Genomic DNA, 14,668 nt, shown 5'->3' on the forward strand with positions numbered 1-14,668 from the left:
TACCACTCACAGGGGACGCTGGTAGCTCGAACCACATCCACTCGAATCCTGCTAGCATCTGCTCCGGCTTCGCTAGTGCTCAACGCACCAGAGACATGCATTGGGAACTTTAGCTAAGCCTGAGCCGGTAAAATGCGCATTATATAAGAATAGGTTAATCGATTTAAGGGGCTAGTATTTCATTTGGCCTGCCTATAGTACCTAGATCACACCCGTCGGATGTAAGTGGGGATGCAAATGTAAGAAAATGGTGCGGCATATAGGTAGTCGGCGCAGGGCTAAATCCGTTTTTACCAGTAGTTCAGGTATCGACTATCGAGGAAAAGGGTTTCCCGGCTTTTTACATGTATGTTGAAGCTCATATTTGTGGTCATATTTATGGTGCACCAAGTATCTGCTCCTGTTATCGAATGAACATTTATTTTGCACCGCATTTAAAACAAACCTCAAAGAAAAATGCAGCAATATTAAACACATGATATGAAATATAACCCAACATAAACGGCGAATAATAATAACATGAACACTGAACAGTAATAAATAGGAACACGATCAGTTCTGAGCAGCATGTTGACGGCAAAACATTCGACTCTTACCGAAAGAAAATGCACGACGGCGGACGGAGAAGCATATTTAGCACCGAGCTCCGTCCAACAGTATTAGATCCTGAGCTGCAGGTCTCTGGCCACCTAACCGGCAGCCGGCACCAAAGTCTGCAGCATTTCCCACGACACACGTGTGCCCTCCAAAGGACCTTGTCAGGCACTCAATGAGACAAACGGGAAATCGAGCGGTAGGTGTGTCGGTACGGCATTCATCAAAGGCCACCATATCAAAATTTAAAGTTAAAACATCAGTGAAAAAAATAAGTTTGGATGAGGCCCTCGATTGCAATGAAGGTAAAATTATATGAAAAGCAAACATTCGTATAAAAGGACTATAAAACAAGCAATGACGCGAGCGAATGTATTCAGTCTTCGATCCTGCCGATCATTGAATCTCCATAGTGAAGGCAGGAAAAAGACGCGGTTCACTTTAGATAAACGAATCGATTACATAATAGGCAATAGGCATGCCGCAATGATGGGCGACACATGGACACACATAAAATATCAAAAATACACACAAACATAACTCGCCGCCAGCACCCTCCGCCGTTCCTCCCACTCTGACCTATAGTTCCCCATGTCACCCAGCCTTTGACCTAGCTCAGTACTCCTGAGACAGACGGGAAGCCGGTGACTGCGGGGGCGGCAGCAGCGGACGGCCCAGCTGCCGCAGCAGCACCCGCTGCACGTGCGCAGGGGACAGCTGTTCGCAGAGCGCCAGCCCCTGGTAGCGCGACTGGCTGCTGAACTTGTTGCGGGCTCCCTGTCGTACATGCGAACATATCACACACGCACGCAACCGAGTAATTTACGGCAGCACAACGCTCCTACGATTTTTGATACATAATCAAAATGTTATGCAGGCGTTATAAAGATAAACCTAAGTTATTTATTGTGCATACCTGCTGTAAAGACTTACTTCAACAGGTCAATTGAATGTTTATGCTGAAAATATTAAATATGTAACAATAGGTATCTAAGTTGAACAGCAGAAAACTAAACGGCAGTTTTAAAACTTAATTGAGCCTTGTTTAGGGTTAAAGGATGCATTTGTCAGTTTGTGAATCCTTTACCTATTTAGTGTTGTCCATATATCAAAAGATTAACGCGCATATGCTATAGCCATTTAAATAGCGTTTAACTTCTATCACTCTAGCTATCTCCAATAGCTCATAGCTCAAGTAACTAGACCCAGGGATTTCCCGAGCAACATGGACGTTCCGATCGATACATGGTGTAGTAATGTCAATAGACAGCGGAACGGGGGGGGCACCGGGGCACCGTGCCCCTTTGATTTTGGCATTTTAACATTAGCCCTATGGGCTTTGCACGGAAAAATGGGACCAAAAGTCGGCAGTGCCCCCCCCCCTTAATTGAAGGTGTTCCTCCGCCACTGGCAATGTCAGTTTCAGTTCATTTAGTTAGTTACCGCTAATTACCTTTAGTTTTGAGGTATGAGAGTCACGCAGCTCCAACAGAAGTAATGTCGATATCGACAACACGTCTTCTTCCCTGGAAGTGGAAGATAAAGGCATGAACAAGCGCATCGCTGGAGAAAGTACGGCGATCCATAATTTTCACTACTGGGGCGTGGCTCGATGATAACCATTGTTTAGTGTGGGTTGTTAAAAATGTGTTCAAATAGAACAGATTTATTTAACCCGGCGGCCGCTGGGCCTCCGCGCCACCCGCCGGCCGCTGGGGGGGGGGCATAAAGTTGCCCCCCCTTTACTTCTGCGACGATATCGTCGCAACGCGAGGAGATAGAGAAGCGAAACTTTGCACACATCTTCCTGAATACCTAGCCGAGGTTGTGTCCAAATTTGGTGTCGATCCCATTTGAAATGACGTCACAGTGACGTCATAAGTGAAATTATAGATTTGCGACTCTCATATTCCTCACGATACATCACATATATGGGACCGAACATAAAAAGCCGATTATTGGTCAGAAACTAGATGGAAGTGTAGTAAGATGTTTTAGGATGACAGCAGGTGCTGTCTAGTTCACTTACAGTCGAGTTTCATGCTCAGCGTCATCAGAAACGGTCCATATCGGAAAACGACAAAACTTTATGACGTCACTGTGACGTCATCTTAGGTGCTACAACCACCAAACTTTCCTCAAACATTGCCTAGGTATTCATTTGAAGCTATGCCAAGTTTCACGTTCGTAGCTCATCAGGTTTCGGAGATATTTCACAAAACGTAAAGGGGGGGGGCAACTTTATGCCCCCCCCCAGCGGCTCGTGGGTTAATCGAAATTTGCCTGCAATTATTGAAAGACGCTTCATAGACACCTGAACTGTATTTTAGCATCCACAATTCGTTAAATGGTCGGCAAAATAAACAAACCAAATAGAATACAATTCTCAGCTGCTAAACCATGGACAAAAAGTGTTGCAGTTCAGCTTAATGTACAGAGTACACCAATCCGTCTATAATGCAAGAGTAGATGTTTATTATACTAAACGTCTTTCCCCACACCAACTTTTTTACGCATTTTCCAAAACGCTGTTCTCATCTCATCGAATTTCACAGCCAATTCCACTTTGAACGAAAAGTTCTCCGTATGCTGCCTGACAATCTGTTCGGTATTCAGTGGACTTCCCCTTCGCGATTATTATTCTGTCAGTTTTTTCCTAGTCTCTCAAACAATATCCGATTTCAGGTATTTGAACGTTGAGCTGAGCATTGTTAATAAGATTATTAGAAGTAAATCTAATAATAAGTAATCTAATAATAATAATATTATAAGAAAATCTAATAATATCCGATTTTCTCAATTTTCTCAAGCGAACGCCTATCCAATGCGCGCCCGCAGTGCTTAGTTCATACCCCTGCCAATAGATGGCTCTCGTATATGCGCCTGTAAGATGCTGTGCCGCACGACCCCATGCCAACGCACCGCTGCATGCACGCACTCGGTGAGCTCGACCCGTCGAACCTGAGCCGTTGAGGCTTTGAAAATGACCCTTTTACTCAAATATACCGGTGTACCTGTGGTAGAGGAGATCGTCGGGCGAGCAGGGAGGCGTCTCGTCTCCGTGTCTCCCCGTCACGTCTCCGTGCCTCCCTGCCGCGTTTCCGAGCAGCAGCAGAGCTGTGTGGATGACTGCGACGGCGACCAGCGAGGGCGGACGGTGAACCCCGCCCAGACGACAACCGGCCAGATCCAGCAGGTACTCACAGGTGTGAGTGAGCCGTTCACCCTGCGGACAGACCGGTCGTAAGGCCACTGACGGCAAAGCTCAGAGAAGACGGTCTTATTGCGAATGTAGGCAAACTTTCCGTGCAGGTAGCCGTTCAAGGACTTGAGACATCACAGACATCTCGTGCAAAAGCTACGTCATACAAGCAAGCCATAAGATTACTGCTTAGAGAAGCCGAATTGAGAGGCGACAGGTAGGTTTACACGATAGAAAATTACCTTACGGGTACACTTACTTTGCATCACTTATATTTACGAGTACCTATAAGCAATGGTAAGGACATTGTGTACCTACTACCTTCAAGCAATGTGCCATGTTTACATTTTAGCAAGAAGGTCCTTGTAGTTGCAAGGTAAGTTAATCATTCGCCGCTTCTCGCCAGAGAGAGAACATTGCTCCTTTGACCCTGCAGGCTTGGAAGTCTAGGAAAACGTTGCTTTGATGAAGTTGAATTGAAACAAAATAACCAAAGTAATTAGGGCCGCCAGAAATGGTCGGTGCGCCGCCATTTTGTCAGGCATATTTTGCGCTGATAACACGTTATCTGGCTCCCACAACCTGTCTGACCTCCAAACACGGTGGACACGAGAATCCGGGCTTAGTGCAGACCCATTGCTAGCCGCCATTAGCTCAAGGAAAACAAAGGCTTTCTGGAGGCACATCAAACACACAGATAAGCCAAGGAACAGCTCTTCGTTTCAACAAAACAGGGTGTATAAGACCTAGAAAGTGGAAACGCCTGATGATGTGCAAAGGCAGGACTTAATTTCAGCAGGAGAAGCATGCATGTAAATATTTGAACTATCCGAGACAAAGGAGAAGTTATCTAGTAAAGTTTGCGCAAGGATAAAAAGTTAAAGAAAGTAACTAACTTTTAATCCAGGAAAACAAAAAACAATGAAGTTGTCAACAAACACTAGCGAAGGAAAACCAAACTTAGGCATCACGATAAGCTGAAATGCCTTAAAAACCATACGGCATAGCGACAGACGAAGTGGCTCACTAAATTATATATTATACCATCCGGCCAGATGCATATGTCGTACATTAATTGCACTTTCTGATTAGGACCCGGTGAATCTAGGCTCCAGAATGTGGGATGCCGGAGTCTCTCGAGGTCTGGAAGTCGGATGTCAAAGCTCACCCGATGTCCAAAAGTCAGGAATGTGGGGGAGGCGGGAGGGCCTGAGTTCTGCTGACGTATGGTGGTCAGAGAGGCAATCGGTTGCGATCAATCACCTGCTCTCCGGCGGTTAGACGTCGCCGGTGCAGCTGCAGCGAGACGAAGGCGCCCGGGTGGACGCGCAGCAGCCGGAAGTCAGTCACACGCACCACCAGCAGCTCCATGTTCAGCAGGCTGCCGAGCGCGTACCCGTCCATGGTCAGCTTCAGCAGCTGGCGAGCCTGCGGCAGACGAGGACGGCCGTCAGCCGCCGCGCCGGTCTGTTCTCTGCGGTCTGCGGGGCCGCCTCGGTCGGTCGATGACTCGCTCTCGTGACCGCACAGGAGTGACACTTTATAACAGACCGGCTCTCTCCAAAGATGAGGCGCCTTTGTTGGTTGAAAAATTGCGGTTGTCTGTTAAAAGTGGAGATCACTTCGCAACATGCCGTGAACACAGCTGGTCTATCAGAGATAACATCGTTTTCTTTACGTATATTTCGGCGGAACAAATGCAAACATTATTTCATTTTATCTATCTTCCTCATATCTGGTCTTCCTGGCAGCTACGTTATTAAACCTACTGCAGCACGTTCCTCTAAACCTCATCGAGCGCCTGGCTCCATCCGTGGCCTCCCACCCACACCATAGTGCGTTAGTAATCAGGCCGTTTCTCACCGAGGGCAGGCGGGGATCCTCCATTTTGGCCGCCAGCCAGAGACAGGCGACTCCGAGCAGCTGCAGGTTGTCCAGCGGGCAGCTCAAGTCAGCCAGCACCCGGTCCAGCAGCGCCAGAGCCAGGTGCAGAGTGCCGCCGGTCAGACGCAGGTAGTGCTGCGAAGAGACGTGTCTTCGACGTCACAGCAAGCAATGATAGGAGTGCCACGCCCGCGTCCAATTAGCGGAAACGGTAATGCGCAACGAAACTGGCTGCTGTATATCACTTTTGGAAAACAGAGCAGATACCTTTCTCGATGCACCTCAACCGCGCAGGCTTAGCCGGATGTCAACAAACCAAAATTACTGGAAAACTCAAAGCGCACTTCGTTAGTTTAAAGCCGACAATCAACAGGCGGTAGATAAGGTTTGTGATATTTAACCATTCACAAGGGACAAACTTCTTACAAAGCATCTCGGAAGTTCACTTTAACTTCAAAACTGTCTTCGGTCTCTTGGGATCCAGGACACTAAAAGAGACGCGTGCGTGACTGATCCCTCAGCAGTCGACGAGGAATGAGAAGCTGCCTTTAGAGCCTTAGAATATGGGTCAGGAGGGGCAGTCAGCTGCCCAATCAACATGCATGGCCGCCGCCTAGACCAAGAAGACCGCCGAAATGGTCAATAAAGGAGGCGCCGCGATATCCGTTGCGGTCTATATTTGGTCTGATTGGTGCGCCGGGGAAAACTGACCCCCGTCATCGGCTTTCCGAAAAGCATCAGCGGGGCTATGCCAGCTCTGCGCTCTCAGCCTAACAAGATATGAACGCATCGAGCTACCGATCCCGGCATCGCCCTTTTGGTGCACATCAAGTGGCGAATTCTGAATATAAATTATTTTTGTTAGCAGATAATTCTGAACTTGTTTTATAGTTACTAAATTTTTAACGTTAAGTGCTTTTGCTGCTAGATAATGCACATGCCAACGATCAATCAAAACCTAAAGGTACAATTTGCTGTTCCGACAAAGCATTCAAAGCGTCAAACGCTATCATCAGGAGCTTAACACGCGCAGTGGAAGGGGGGGCGGATTTCGCCCACCCCTCCTGTTTTTCGCCAATAACTCGCGCCGCAAGCATATTATCAATGTGAAATTTCGGCTACCTGTCCAGAATTGAATTGCGGATCTTCTCGTGCAAAAAGTAAGAAAATCGGTTCACAACTTTTCTAGTAATAGCGGTGTAAAGTCAAACATCCTGCCGCCGCGGCGGCGCGGCGGCGCGGCGGCCGGCGTTAGCCGTTACGCGCCGCCTGAATTGTAGACTGTGCCGGCGCGGGACGGTTCCGTCTTTACATCGCGCTCCTTACCGCTGATTATATCAGATTCGCGTCAAATTCGGTGAGAAGACTGAGAAATGTACGGGCAATCATATGGTCAAAGAATTTTGAAAATCGGCCGGTAACAACTTGAGTTATGAGTGTGTAAACACAAAATTGTGATTGCCGCGTTTCCCGCGTCGGCCGATGCCGCTTCAGCCGGCGACATCTTATCCTTAGCAGGCTTCTAACTGCCATATTTATTGTTGGATTATCTAGAAATTCACCATACATACTCACAAATGTTTGTTCTTTCGTATAGTGAAAGATTTTAAAAAATCGGCCGGTAACTTTTTGAGTTATCGGCGTGTAAACGCAAAAAAGTCGCTAATATGGCAGATTTGACCACATTTGACCTCATTTGACCTTGAAGATATTGACCTAGGGTCATGAAATTCACACACAACAAAGTTCGTCATGGCCCCCACCTACCCTCCAAATTTCGTCTTTCTAGCTCCAGTGGGAGCTGAGATCTTAGGGGGGGGCGACATCCGCCCCCCCCCCTTCCACTGGGCGTAGTACTCGCAACCCTTCCACTGCGCGTGTTAACAATATAGGGGAAGCCGGGGGAAGCCCGGGCGCGGGGGAAGCCCGGCCACCCCGTTTCCGGCTAAATTATTCACAATAAAATGCTCAACTGTTTGTCCTATCAGCATGGCAGCTAAGGTAACGCCAGCAAAAAAGTTAAGGCTGACAAAAGTTGCATATTGTTAAAGTTATAGCGCAAAAATGATATTTTAAGGGTTTTTAGCTAAAAAGTGAGATATGTTGCACTGTTAATGTTATACCATACAGTACTAATATTTATACGAATGTTACGTAAGGACCGTTTAAGTGTTTGTAGTAAGGGGTGACGAGGCAGGCTGGCTTAAGTATGACATTTTTTTCGAATATCGCTGTTCTAAAATAAAAATTAGCACATTGGGGTAACCCCGGGCGAGTGGCCAAGCTTACCCCCAACCGAGAGCAATGCCACTAAACCACTGTTTTCCATGAGATAATAGGTACTGAGCAGGTTTGGTTTACACCTAGATCAAAGATAAATTTCGAAAATAAACATGTTATCATAGACAAAGCCAGTCATGTCACTTAAGGTCAACTAGGGTCAAACTACGTTTTTGCAGATAACGCGACAGACAATGAAGCTAGAGCTTCAAAAATGGTGTCGTTGTGTTCTTCTTCATCAGCCGAGTCGAATGATATGCAATATGATGCATTATGGTAAAAAGAAAAATAAATTTTAAGGAATTTTGAAATACACATTTTTTGTCAATTTTGCATCACGATTTTCATCGACCTGTTCTGTATATGTAGTAGACTCTAGCTAAAATACCAGTAGTGACATAAACTCTAAGATGTCCAGAGCTAATCAGTAGCTTAATATTTCACTTTCCGTTAATATTTGGAAAACACATAATGGTTTCATCAACTCGTTGTAAAGCGCTGGGGAGGTGGCCGGCGTTACCCCTATGCCGGGCTTACCCCAGAAAAATCAACACTTTTTTAAAACTCGATTTTCTCAACCTTATACTTATTCCACGAAACCGAATTTTTGGGAAAACACGGCCAATGAACTTAGCTAGCTAGCAGGATATCAACATTTTATACAGCACGTATGGTATGTAATAAAAATGAAAAAGAGCTTACTATGCCGGGCTTCCCCCGGCTTCCCCTAAATGAACTTATCTTTTCGAATATAACATAACTTCAGTAATAACTGAACCACCCACCATTCTGCGTAGTAACCATGCCCCACAATATACCGCCTATTTGTGTGCAATATTGCAACAAGAGAACCTGCCATCCCATCAAGCCTCGCAAGCCGCGCGTGCTTCGCCACAAAAACCGTGCCGGCTCTAGTTCCCATTTGAGCCCGGGGCGTCGGCTGAAGAGCGGGAGGAGGCCAGGTATTAATGTGACGACACAAACCCATTAGACGGACAGTCGAGACCCGCGCCAACAAACCGCCGCCTCCCGGCCCCGGGAGGCGCTCGATACCGACTGCGCCGGTCCCGGGGCGACCCGGCCCAACCACCGAGAGTCGGCCCGGGCCGCGCCGCGGTAACTTCCCACATCGATCGCCCATGGGAGCGATCTGGACCGCAGCCCAGGGGCGGCAATCAAACCGACGACCAAAGTAGCCGAAATTAGTCCCTCGGTAAAATAGGAGCGTGACTTCTTCAGTTGAGTGGGTACAACTTGAAATAGAACCAGCAGTGAAAGACTCGCAAGTAGCGGGAAATTTTAATGAGGGAACTTCTCCCTGTAATTAACAGCTTCTATATTATTCTTTTATACGAATTGGTATCAATATTCCCACAGGGTCTCACGCAGAGTATCAATACTCCTTCTATGCTCTGACGCCCTGTTGACCTGTGCTGGTGACCTCACCTGGACCATAATCAGCCAGTCGACCACCACAGCTCTGTCGGAGGCGGTCACAGAGGGCTGGCCGGCCAGAAAGTCCGTGTCCAGACGCTGCAGCTCCTCCTGCTCCAGCAGCTCCTGCAGGATGTCCTGATGGACACACGTTCAATTATTGGATCGTGGCCTACAGTGGCCTTTCAGTGCAGCGTGTCAAAGCTGTATCATCTATCTATGGCCTATGCAGAGGAATGCATAACACACACGTAGGTAAAAAGTGAGGAGAGTAGCAACTAGCACCAAAGTTATGAGCAATTCGTACACGTTATATCGTTCATAGCGAAGGCCTGGAATAAATCGCAATAAAATGTTGCAATCTACAAATTACCTAACATCAGACTAAAGCATACTTCCTTATAAAAGAGTACGCAATACGCATACCCCCCCCCCCAGACTTCATCTAAGCCAAGCCGGTTGCTAAACCGTTAAAGAGCATTATTTCTTACCTCAACATACTCGTCCTCGGCGGCTTTGGTCGTCTCGGGAACACCGCTCGCTGGTTTCGTCTGGTCAGCCGGGAGGAGCGGCTGGGCGGTCCCTGGCTCGGCTTCATCAGCCAGTGCTGCTTCATCAGCAGACAGTTGTCGCTCCTCAGCAGACAGTTGTCGCTCCTTAGCATCCTTAGCAGGCAGTTGTCGCTCCTCAGCAGCCAGATCAGACTGCTTTTCGCTCGCTGGCTCCGATTTTTTCTCAGCAGCGGCCGCTGCCTCCTCTGTTCATAGTCACACACGAACAGTATAAAAGGTGACTAAATTAGGCATACGTACGGGTGAAATGTGCATTGCACACACTTAGGCGCAGACGACATTTTCCTTTTTAGTCGAAGTGTGTCTAACAGTGTATGCTGTCTAACGTCCTGAAGAGCCCGTCACGATTGACGGGATTTTCTCAGCGACTTTCTGTTACTTTGTTTTTAAATGTCCAGCAAATACATATGCCGTGTTCTGATCTGCAGCTTTTTCAATTGAATACACTGCTGGGTGGCTGGCAATTCTCAACAGCTCAGCTATGCTGGATTGCTCAGTTAATTAACAACCAGCTTTGGGTTTACATGACGACGCCTTGTTTGACATGACCATGCTAGACAACATACGCTGTTGAACACACCTCGTGCTCGGGAAAAATACACGGGAGCTCTCAAAACTTCTCTGCAATATGGGGGACGGGAAACATGTCGGTCCGTTTCTCACAAATACGGACGGCCTGGGCCGATAACCAGGCCGGAAACCAGCTTACGTCCGCACACGTCGGTCCGGAGTAAACAAACTGATGAACCGTCGCCGGACCGTCCGCGCGCCGCCTCCCCTCACCGTTGCCGACTGAGCCCGGGGCTGGGATTGGATTTTGGTAAGGCTGAACATGGTTGCTCGTGTTTCATCACGCTGTTGCGACCAGACTGCTAGTTTCTTTTAAAAATGCATATTAAAATAACTGATCGGCAATGAATGCAAAAGTTCATACACAAGCTGTGGACACTCAGCCCCAGCCATTCGCCGCACGCTCAATTGCTCCTTATATCTCGCTACATACCTGCTCGTTTCCTGTTGACCGCTGCTCGCGTTTCGTACCCATGACAGATCTTGGCCGGCTGACGGGGCTGCGCAGCGGTCGTGGCTCGCGCCCCACCCCCGGCCGGCACCCGTGAGCGGGGTACCACCTCTACACACCCGTCCACCAGCGAGGACCTCTTGACGAGCGGCGGTTTCGGGCGACGCCGAGACTGCTGAATCGGTCTGAGCGGGGACCGGCTCTGCGGCGACAGACATAGTTCCACCGTGAGGAGCCCTTCCATCGTTTGACACAGTGACTGACGACAGAAAACTGAACGACAACAGTCCGAGACTCCTTGAAACTGTGAAACACACATCACACATAAAGTCCACTTAGCTCTCTTACACTAACAAGCCTACTTCTATCGTGCAATGCACGGGATAATTTTCATGATTGCGCTCAATATTTTAATTTGTATTGAAGAAAATAAGCATGAGCTCGAAGCTTAACATAACGTTTAACCCCGCGCATGACTGGGGTGGGGGGGGGGGGGGGAGGGCTCTACAGAGCTCCCCTCCCGTTTTTCGACAATATCTTCTTAACCGTTTGACGGGTCAACACGAAACTTACGGTACCTTCAGCGGTATCAATATGACACCTTGTGTTAAAATTTCAACTTTCTAGCTACCATAGTTTGGCCGGGAATGACGTCAGAGTGACGTCATGTCGGCCGATTTTGATGCAAAATATTGAATTACGGCAAACGCTCTCAAGAGCTCAGTTTTAAAGCTAGATCCAATTTCTTTGCATGAGTGGACTACATATACATGTAGCTATCAAACTGCCATCTCGAATTTTCGCAATTTTGAAAATTCTTTTTTTACAATTACAGAAAATATATTTTTGATTTTTTTCAGAGTTTTTTCATTTTTCGCAAAAAAAAAAACGGAAAATATGTGATAAAACACACACTGGTTAACTACTCAAGCTAGCTTTAGCCCAATATCTTCAAAAATAGCCAAGTTATTTGCATTATTATCAACAGTTTATTTTTATATATTTTTTTTTCAAAACCATTTTCAGTACGTTCTTGACATCGTACAGCAACATAAATGGCACCATCTTGATTCTGAGCTCAAACTGCATCTGATGGCACCTCTTTTGTTGAAAAATGTTATTTTGTTTTCAAACTTTGACCTTTTCTGACCTGAAAGTCACCTGACCTCCGGTAAATTTAAAATGACACAGACGACATTGTTTTTGAAATCAACGAGTAAAATGAGCCATAAAACATGCGGTGACGTGACCGATACATGATATACAATTTTTGTGACCTAGGATGACCCGGCCTTGACCTAAAAAATTCGAAGTAAAAGTTCGGTACCTTCAGGGTATCTAAGGCATATATCAAGGAGTGCGTAAACCAAAAATGAGCCTGATCGGACTGTCAGCCAGCGGTCAGAGCCTAATTTGTGAACAAGCAAAAATGCTGATAATTTTTACTTTGACCTGACCTGTGAGGTCATCGGTGACCTCGAGGTCAATGAAAACAGGTCTCGCTCGACAGTTTTTCTATGGCTATCAGACGCCGTCTGTATTTTGACGATCAGCCCAGTAGTTTCGGAGATAGGAGGGGGGGGGGGGGGCTCTGGAGGGACGCCGGTGAAAACAGGGCCGGAGGGCATATTAGTCACGTGACATTTGGAACTTCTCCCGCTCCATGGGCCTTCCATGTGCCAAACGTCACGTGTAATTTTCACGAACCTTGATCAATTCGCCCCAGGCGCCCTGTTTTCACCGTCGTCCCTCTGGAGAGCCTCCCTCAGTCACTTGCGTTACGGAGAATACCCAAGTCATGCGCGGGTTAACGTTTACGTGTGCGGTTTAACCCTATTCCTCGCGGGCTCCGCCGGGACAAGAAACTGGCGGGGGGGCCGATTCGGCCCCCCCCCTGAGATCTCGAGAACGAAGCAAGATAGCGACAAACGGTAAACGGCATCGGATACGCACGGTCAAGATCTACAATTTTTACAAAGGTCATTTTCAGGTCAGGTCAAAGATGACGTCACAGGGGTCGAAAAAGTCAAAATGGCGGCGCTAGATATGGAGAGAGTTTTTCTCGAATAACTTTCGAATTAGTCAAGATAGGAACAAACTAAGGGCATCATCGTGATCCTCTCGTCAATCCGCATCGAATGATATATATGTTGACCTCGCAAGGTCAAGGTCAAAGGTTGACCTCAGGTCACGTGACCTCGAGGTCATCATGTATATCATTCGATGCGTCTTGACGAGCTGAACACAATGAGACCATCCACGCGTCTGTATCTTGTTCCTGTACGGAGTTATTGGCCAAAAACCTTTGGTGACCTTTGATGACGTCACATGACCTCACAGCTGCCCAACAGCAAAACAGACCTCAAGGTAGTGAAGGTTGATCGTATGTGAAGTCATGTATGGTATATGGGGCCATTCCGACCCGTTTTAGTGGTAAAAACAGGGAGTTGATTTTTCCCCCATTGACTTATAATGGGGAGGTCGCGAAACTGACCTGACCTTAGGTCACCGATATCAAAATTCCGAGATATACAAATTACACATACTGGTACCCTAACTAAAGCCTGAAGAGAAGAAATTGATCGGTCAAAAACTCTAGCTCTGGCGTGATTGCAAACTTTTCTGAGGTAGGTTCACCAAACCGCCTCTGGTGACCTGACCTGAGGTCAAATCAACTCAAAATTGTCAGACATGTTGCGTAGAAGCCTTTTAGGAAAAGTCAGAAAATTTGAGCTTCCTAGCTCAACGCGTTTGGGAGAAATAACCAAAAAACCTCAGGGGGGGGGCTCCTGAGGCCCCCCCCCCGCCAGGAATAGGGTTAACATAACGTTTTGTGATACACAATCAATCCGCAGTCAAATAGCCAATAGGTAACCCATTGTGCATTGTTCTAGCATCAGCTACAAACCCCTCTCCATGACAAGACTCGCGCCTATCTCTGACATGTATCTCTGCTCCGGAATCTCAGTGCCGACTACTATTATGGTACTGACCAGGACAACGCTGAGTCGGCAGTGCTTGCGGTCCGGCTCCATCTCTGGTGCGGAGGCGTTGCTCAAGATACGTTTCCTCGCGGAATGGCCGGACTCTGCCCTCATCACAGTCTTTTGCCTGCGGCCCGGGCGTGGCAGGCGGAACAGACACGGTTAACACTGCTCCAGTTCGTTAACATATATGTGAAAGAGAAACAGTTGGAGGAATGCTAGCGATTTAACTTTAATTAAGATATATTAAAGGAACAGGTAGGTGATCTGAACGGTTGCAGTGAATTTTCACCATGAGCACAGCTGTGAAAAATGAAAACAATGCGAACTCGAAAGTCATGTGCAAACTGTGCATCTGTTTAATATGCCTTTAGCTGCAGTTAATCGCGTTACTCACTTTGGCCGACCCGTCTGCAGACCGCCTACCACCAAACCTACGCGCCGGCCGCGGCTCACTACTGGCCTGCGCAGGCTTCAACTTCAGCTGAGCGCTACCTGAAGTGACGTCATAATGCCTCAGGCTACCGGGTCGGTCAGGTGGAGATGCCGATTTACTTGGTCTGATTAAACGCGGTTACAGCTCGATTAAGTGATAAGACGTGCGGTAAGACGAGTGATTTGTTTTCTTTAGATTACAATGCTGTACGAGGGTGACGTTTTTGTGATCGTTACTGATTATTTAGCGTAAATGTATAAA

At 47.3% G+C, this 14,668-nt stretch overlaps 1 protein-coding gene across 2 annotated transcripts; it reads right to left on the reverse strand.

The window, feature by feature from the left end:
- Nucleotides 1–398: 398 nt before the first annotated feature.
- On the reverse strand, nt 399–14,467 carry LOC122372202 (G2/mitotic-specific cyclin-B1-like). 2 transcript variants are annotated; one of them, XM_043349114.1, is made up of 10 exons: nt 14,369–14,467; nt 13,981–14,098; nt 10,970–11,189; nt 9,886–10,151; nt 9,407–9,532; nt 5,660–5,815; nt 5,060–5,224; nt 3,609–3,820; nt 2,048–2,120; nt 399–1,371 (listed from the first exon to the last, which is right to left on the reverse strand). In XM_043349114.1, exons 2-10 carry the CDS (start codon nt 14,083–14,085, stop codon nt 1,210–1,212), a joined length of 1,485 nt encoding a protein of 494 aa, XP_043205049.1. In that variant the 5' UTR covers nt 14,086–14,098; nt 14,369–14,467; the 3' UTR covers nt 399–1,209. The 2 variants fall into 2 exon arrangements, with proteins under 2 accessions (XP_043205049.1, XP_043205047.1); XM_043349112.1 differs by having other exon boundaries at nt 13,981–14,105; nt 14,369–14,413.
- Between the last annotated feature and the right edge of the window lie 201 nt (nt 14,468–14,668).

The sequence above is a fragment of the Amphibalanus amphitrite genome, unplaced genomic scaffold (assembly GCF_019059575.1).
Source record: "Amphibalanus amphitrite isolate SeventyFive unplaced genomic scaffold, NRLGWU_Aamphi_draft 001329F_arrow, whole genome shotgun sequence".
NCBI classification, from domain to species: domain Eukaryota; kingdom Metazoa; phylum Arthropoda; class Thecostraca; order Balanomorpha; family Balanidae; genus Amphibalanus; species Amphibalanus amphitrite.